The 7806-nt window shown below is 36.5% G+C and overlaps 2 protein-coding genes across 2 annotated transcripts; one reads left to right on the top strand and one right to left on the bottom strand.

The window, feature by feature from the left end:
* Positions 1–2300: 2300 nt before the first annotated feature.
* LOC145119592 (cytochrome b561, DM13 and DOMON domain-containing protein At5g54830-like) lies at positions 2301–5416 on the top strand. Its single transcript, XM_079055269.1, has one exon. It carries the CDS (start codon positions 2456–2458, stop codon positions 5174–5176), a length of 2721 nt encoding a protein of 906 aa, XP_078911395.1. The 5' UTR covers positions 2301–2455; the 3' UTR covers positions 5177–5416.
* Positions 5417–5690: 274 nt separating this feature from the next.
* Positions 5691–6818, bottom strand: LOC145122520 (class V chitinase CHIT5-like). The gene has a single exon (XM_079058113.1). It carries the CDS (start codon positions 6816–6818, stop codon positions 5691–5693), a length of 1128 nt encoding a protein of 375 aa, XP_078914239.1.
* Between the last annotated feature and the right edge of the window lie 988 nt (positions 6819–7806).

Below are 7806 nucleotides of genomic sequence, written 5' to 3'. Positions count from 1 at the left end.
AAAACAATTCTAGGTTTGGTCAAAACGATTCCAGATGGTTTCCAAGCAAGATTATCAACGAACAAAAACAAAAACAAGTGAAATATGCACTTGTATTCATCTTCGTTGTAGGTTAACTATTTTGCCCCTTCCACGAACAAGCGTCAAGTCGATGCAGGTTTTGTTTTTCGATTTTAGTTGGTGACACTACACTTTTGTTCATCTTCCTCCCAACTCCCACAACAATCACATGTAGCTCAAACTCACGCCCTCCAACTTGTAGAACCATGGAACTCAAAATGAAGAAGAGATTCAAACCAAGGAAATCGAAATGAAGAAGAAACCGAATAAACATCCTTGTTGGGCTGCTTCACCGACTTGTATATCCATGGAAATCGAAATGAAGAAGAAATTCTAACCAAAGATACCGAGCAGAGAGTGAAACCTGATCGGAAAGGTCTATGATTGAGAATAGGGAAGGTGGGTGTTCTTGAAGATGAACATAAGTTTGTGGTGGGTGAGGACGTGAGTGAAAGAATGAGGTGTATTTTAATTTAATTTTTCTTTTTAGTGAAAAAAGCCAAAACATGAAGGAAACCGGCAATTACAAGTCAAGGTCCCTTTTTAGTAGGTAAAAATTGACTTTATGCCTCTAAACTAGAAAAAAATAATATTATGGACCTTTTAAAACAAAACCAAATAGTTGGTTGGGTTACAGTGACATTTACCCAAAAGAAAAACATAAACCAAAACAAAACAAAACAAAACAAAAAACTGATAAAAAAAATCAATTTAAGTTTATTTAAATCAAATCAAGAAGGATGTGGATTTAAGTCAAATTAAAGATGATATATATAACAACACCGTTAAGTAAATAGGTATTGTAAATCTCACTTACCCATTGTGGAAGGCAAAAAATTTAATAAAGAATTCGCTATAGTATATCCTATACAAGCATGATATCATGAAAAAATTGGGTTAAAGACCAGTCTTTTCTAAAAGTATGTATCCAATCTTGAATTATTTCAAGAATATCCAAATTATAAAATCTTATATGTATCTCTAGTAAACTTGTTGAATTATCTTCGTAGTTTGCAGATTGTTGCGCCCTACATTTTTTTTGAATGGATTCTAATTTAATCTTAAACTATATCTATATCTGCAACGAGACATAAGTCATCTATCGTATGAAAGACATATTGTCTAACTCGAGATACCACTTCCAAACCAAGAACTGATATAGTTTTAGGTACGTGTTGCTAATTTTGTTTGTAGTTTGTACATGCAGCTTGTATAGTTGTGAAGGAAAGTGCCTGTCTATATAAGCCTGTCTAGAAAATGTTTTACATGAATATTGTGGAGTAATTGGAGCAAACATGTAATAGACTATACCACACGAAGAAAAGACCATTCGTTGACTAGTCAACTGGGGATCTCGATAGGTATGTTTTATGAGATCTTAAGGTAGCTTCAAAAACGGTCAAACCCTTGGTTTGTGCCCCTTCAAATATTACCGTATTTCAAAATTGGCCTTATGGATGTGATGTATGACACTACCCCACCCCCTTCAAAATATTACCGTATTTCAAAATAAGCAAAAAAGATGTCTCAAAGGGTTAACAATCTTTTTTCATTTTGGGTTAATGATTTATAAAGATAACAAAAATATGTTGTATACATGTTTAGTAGTCATTGAGTTTTATTTTATTTATTTATTTATTTATTTTTTTATTGTTTATGAATAATAATATACAAAAAACATAAATAATTAAATATATACACAATTAAAAAAATTATTACTCTTATAACTCATTAATTCTTTCATTCAATTCAATTCTTCTTTTTTTCTTAATCAAAATATGTGTTGCCATAATTATTCTTTTTTCTTATGTTATTATACATCTTGTATACCGGATACTATTGAAATTGAAAATAATATTGTGAAATAGTTAAAAAAAATATCTAATAAATAAACGTGTGTTAAAGAATGTTTTATATACTATTGAAATTTAAATAAAAATTCCGTTTAATTTTTTTGCAATATCAATAACATACGGACACATCCAAATTTCATCAAATCTTCAACTGTAGGTTGATATTTTGGTTTTCTTAATCAATAGAAGGAAAATTTAGAAATTTGAATACCATGGAAAATAGAGGTATGACTATATAAACATGGTTTCAAATACTAAGGGGGTGTTAATGTTTAAATTGATTTCCAAAGGAACAACATGTCCATCTTAAAGTCTTCAAGGGGTCAAAAGTAAAATATTCATTTAAAGCAAGCGAGTTTTACCATGAAACTAGAAAAGTCTTCCGACTATTTTTTATTTTTCCATCTCTCTCGACGGCTGCCTCCCAGAGCCACCATTCACCGGCGAAATAAACCAAGTAAGTCACCGTCTTTTTCTAAACTCTTTAACACCCATTTCAATTAACAATACCCAGATCAGATCTCACATTTTGCATCAATTTGATGGCAATCTCACAATCTAGTTTGCTAGTTTCAATAAGGTTTCTCATTTACCTATTTGTATTCACCAACTTAGATCCAGTTTCTTCTCAAAATTGCCCCCAATCCAACACTTCTCTACTTAATTTCACTACCCAGTTTGTTATGGTTCAGCATCAGCTAAGAGGGTCGTTTAGCATAATCAATGATTGTTCTTTTAGGGTTAGTGAATTCGATATGCTTCCTGGTAGTTCTCATGTTCATTGGTGGGGTGCTCTTGGTGACAATTACGAGAATTTAACATCTGGGTTTGTTATATCCGATGAACAATTGAACACCACAACTTACAAAAACGATACATTCACTGTTAATTTGATGAAAAACATCACTTGGGATCAAATTAGGGTTGTTTCCGTTTGGGATACTTCCATGTCATCCGATTTCGGCCATGTCTTACTGCAAAATTCAGAAGAAATACCTCCCGACCCATCAAATTCTAGCCTTGAGATTCATCAGGAGCCAACAATGTTTGAAAATTGTAAAGTTTTATCAGATACATACAGATTAAGATGGACTTTAAGGGAAGACAAGAATGTAATTGATATCGGTTTAGAAGGTGCAATTGGAATCCAGAATTACATGGCATTCGGGTGGACTGAACCAAACCGGGAACACGATCATATGCTTAACGCTGATGTGGCGTTCACAGGTTTTACAGAAGAGGGTGTTCCATTTTCAGATGATTATTATATCACCAAGTATAGTGAATGTATAAAAAACGAGAATGGTCAATTCGAGGGTGTATGTCCCGACTTCCGGTATAACCATTCCGATTCCGATTCCGATTCCGATCCCAATTCCGATTCCGTTAACAATACGAATTTAGTTTACGGTCACCGGAAAGACGGAGTCTCGTTTATTCGGTATCAACGTCCGTTAAAATCCGTAGACAAAAAGTACGATTGGGATATCGATGTTAACACCGAAAGAACATGCATTTGGGCTTTAGGGTTAATAAAACCACCCGATTCCATCCGCCCATTTTACCTCCCACAAAACCATGGAAAAACTTTCGGGCACGTTCATATAAACGTTTCGGGCAGGGTCAATGATTGTTTCGGGCCACTAGATGCCGAAGAAAAAGAAGATCAAGAACTCGTTATTGCAAATCAAAAAGAACCATTAATCGTCACTTCGGGTCCATCTTTACATTACCCAAATCCACCAAATCCTTCAAAAGTTTTGTACATCAACAAAAAACAAACCCCCGTTTTACGTGTCGAACGTGGGGTCCCCGTAAAATTTTCAATCCAAGCGGGCCATGACGTGGCATTTTACGTCACGTCAGATCCCCTTGGTGGGAACGCGACGGTTAGAAACGCGTCAGAGACAGTTTATGTCGGTGGGCCCACGGCTCAAGGAGTTCAGTCGGACCCGCAAGAATTGTTATGGTCACCGGACCGAAATACCCCCGACCAAGTGTATTATCAATCAGTTTTTACTCAAAAAATGGGGTGGAAAGTTGAAGTTGTGGATGGTGGCTTAAACGATATGTATAAAAATAGCGTTTTATTAGACGATCAACAAGTAAACTTCTTTTGGACATTATCGGAAAAATCGATTTCGATTGCGGCCCGTGCAGAAAAGAAAAGCGGGTATCTCGCGGTCGGGTTCGGGTCGGAAATGGAGAACAGTTTCGCGTATGTCGGGTGGATCGATCTAAACGGGTCGGGTCGGGTCGACACGTATTGGATCGATGGAATGAACGCTCAAAGTCTCCACCCAACAAACGAAAACTTAACCTACGTTCGATGCAAATCAGAAAGCGGTGTCATCACCCTCGAATTCACCCGCCCGTTGGATCCAAATTGTGACCCGAAAACCCGACCCGAATGCAACAACATCATCGAACCCACCACCCCTGTGAAACTCATCTGGGCCATGGGGGCGAAATGGTCTGCGGGTCATTTAACACAAAGTAATATGCATTCGGTTAAAAGTAGTAAACCGGTTCGGGTCTCGTTGATCCGCGGGTCAGCGGAAGCCGAGGAGGATTTACGCCCCGTGTTGGCGGTTCATGGGTTTATGATGTTTCTCGCGTGGGGGATTTTACTCCCGGGCGGGATTTTAGCTGCCCGATACACGAAACATCTGACCGGGGACATATGGTTCAAGATTCATGTCTACTCGCAATACTCGGGGTTAGCAATAACATTTCTCGGGCTACTTTTTGCAATTGCAGAGCTTCGTGCTTTCCATTTGGAATCTTTACATGTCAAATTTGGAATCTTGACTATTTTAACGGGTTGTATACAACCGGTTAACGCGTATTTTAGACCGAAAAAGCCCGCGAACGAAAACCTGTCGTTCAAAAGGGCGATTTGGGAATTTGTTCACTCGTACACGGGCCGATCCGCGATTGTAATGGGGATTGCTGCTCTTATTAGTGGAATGAAGCAATTAGGAAATCGATATGATGACAAAAACACAATCGGGTTAACATGGGCTTTGATTATCTGGGTCGGGTTATGCGGTTTGACCGTTTTGTATTTGGAATACATGGAGCAAAAGCGGAGACGGGAATCGGAATCGGGATTGGGTGGGAATTGGGTTTTGGGTAACGGGGAAGATGAGGATGCCGATCTTTTGGGGAATGGGAATGGGAATCACAGGGAGAAGGAATCGGAATCGGAAAGAATGGAGATCCAGCTGGAACCTGTGTCAGGAAGGTACACGGTTATTTGAAAGTACGAGATATGGTGAGGTGTTTTATTGTTTATTTTTGGTTATTTTTATGTAAAACTGTGTCTACCCGATTGCCGGTTTTGATGTTGGACGGCTTTCTGTGTGTATAGATTACGAGTTTGCTGTCTTTGTTAGGGTCCCATGATCGAGAGGGAAAAAAAAAAGGATATATTTTATGTACTCGTCTTTAATTTTTATACCCGATACTGTTACTTTTATCAAGAATTAACATATTTGCAATTTCTTTTGTCTATAATATATAGTTGGTATTCTCATTGTTTATATAACCTCTTTGTAACTAACAAAAAACCAGTAGTATTTTTTGAAATCTTTACAAATTCTAATTTTAGTAAGATAAGTTTAAGTAGCATTTGTGCCTCCAAGAGCCTCGTTCTTGGACTTGGTGAATATACTCGTGTAACGACAGTTTATAAGAAAACATTAAAACATAAAAGAACGTTAAGCGAGCTTCTCATTGCACTTTTACATAGATATAAATAACATTCGACAACTATCAATTTAACCATGTTTCTGATGCTGCATTCGAAATTGCCCAATCCAAATCTTGGCCCAAGGCCCAAAAGAAGTACCCACCTAGGGCCTGACTTTGTGCATAACGGACCTTCAATTCAATCGATCGAACATCATCATATGAGATCCATGAATCCCCCGAATACGAATAATATGAAACCATTGTGTTATCAAATACAATAGTTGAATTGTTCTCCTTATTGAAATCGATAACTTGTGAGTAAACCAATAGACCACTTCCCGGGCCCGTCCCGGTGGTCGGGGCTCCAATGATGTTATCATTTCGGTCCTGGAGTGACCATGTTGGGCCATACAATGGCATGCCCAACACAATCTTTTCTGATGGCACACCAGCCTGAATCCACGACCCGATACCAAAATTTGTGCTGAGATTGGTGTTCGGGTCGTATAATGCAGAACCTAACCCCGTGAAATTTTCCCAAGATCCGTGATAACCAAAACACATCGGACTAACCCAATCAACATATTTAGTTATTTCCACAGTTGGGTACGATCGGGGTCCACCGTCAAAGGAGACAGTTGAGGCATAATAGACTACTGATGTCAGTATAAGACGTGGTCTTCCTGTGGCATTAGCCTCATATTCAATTGTCTCACGCCATTCCTTAAATAACAAACCGAGGTTTGACATATCAGATTCGTTTGACGGGAGTTCCCAATCAAGATCAACCCCGTCAAAATTGTAATCTCGGGCAACTTTGATAGTTGAATTAATAAAGTTCGTCCGAGAATACTGTTCGCTCGTCATCGAAGAGAAGATGCCCGGTAATGCACCACCTCCCCCACCTCCGATCGACAACACGGTCTTAGCTGGCGGATTCCAAAGACTTGTTGCATTGGTAAATTCTAGTAGCTTCTCGACATCATCTGAGGTGATGTCGAGCGCGTAAGTTGTTGGAGATGGTAGAACGAATGCGTAGTAAATATGAGAGAAGTAGGATGTGTCAATAGAAGAAGCGGCATATCCGGTGAACGAAGGCCAATATGCTGCTCGGATTCCTTGAGGTTTTGAAGAGACGATTTCACCGTGATCGAAGGGAAAATTAAGGATGGTTAAGAATATGAGTAATGTGAGTCTTAGGCTAACCATGTTTGGGTTGATTTTTGTCTTGGTTTTAATGAGAAAATCTCTAATATATCTATATTTATAACCCTTGGTGAAAATCTACTTTTAGGGTTTGAACGTGTTTATGGTCAATAAGTTGTTAACTTGGACAAAAAGGAGAGAATCTATTACAAGAAGACGATGGGTTCTTGCTCCATTTGTGTTCAATAAGTTTGGTGGCTTTACATGGCTAGAACAAATCTTGTGTCATTAAAATGACTCTTTTTTTCGCATGTAATACAAACTAGAAGTATGATGAATCAAACTATGACAAGAGGAAAAAGTTAAGGGTCAAGTATTAGTTACAATCGAAATCATCCCTGAACTCTTTTCTTTTTTCTTTCATTTTAAATTAAGGTGTTACAAAACTATAATCTGTGGATAGCCAAACTCCTTAAACCCAAAAATATATTTGCCGTTAGTTCTTTTTATTAAATCGAAGTATGATTTGGTTTTGGTTCCTAGTTTACTTTAAAAGTGTAACGCTCTCGTTTATTTATACACTTTGTTCTATTTTATAACTACACTCTATACTATAAAAATAAATATTAATTTTCAAGTTCCAAAACTATATAATCATATTTGTTTTCTATCTCCTTCAACCACTAATATATATATATATATATATATATATATATATATATATATATATATATATATATATATATATATATATATATATATATATATATATTCTTTCTCCAGCTATTTTTTCTTCTATTTTCTTTTTATTCTGATTTATATTTTTCTTTTTTTCTTTTTTTTTTATAGGATGAAGAATGTGATTATATTTATACATTTTCAAGATAATATTTTATTAATATAATATTATCCTAAATTCCGATTAATATTTATTAGATAACAGTTTACATTATCTTTTGTTTATGTTTTTATGATTAAAAAAAAACTTATTATGTTTTTGACATTTTATTTGAAGCCAATTTAAAAGGCTATAATATAATGTAGGTGCTTT

The sequence above is a fragment of the Lactuca virosa genome, chromosome 6 (genome assembly GCF_052849685.1).
Source record: "Lactuca virosa cultivar CGN04683 chromosome 6, Lactuca_virosa_CGN04683_v6, whole genome shotgun sequence".
Classification (NCBI taxonomy): domain Eukaryota; kingdom Viridiplantae; phylum Streptophyta; class Magnoliopsida; order Asterales; family Asteraceae; genus Lactuca; species Lactuca virosa.
The sequence above is the reverse complement of the archived record's forward strand: the minus strand, read 5'-3'. Positions and strand labels throughout refer to the sequence as shown.

Excerpts from the sequence above, each read along its gene's own strand:
- LOC145119592 (XM_079055269.1), top strand. The coding sequence starts at position 2,456 with ATGGCAATCTCACAATCTAGTTTGCTAGTTTCAATAAGGTTTCTCATT.
- LOC145122520 (XM_079058113.1), bottom strand. The coding sequence starts at position 6,818 with ATGGTTAGCCTAAGACTCACATTACTCATATTCTTAACCATCCTTAAT.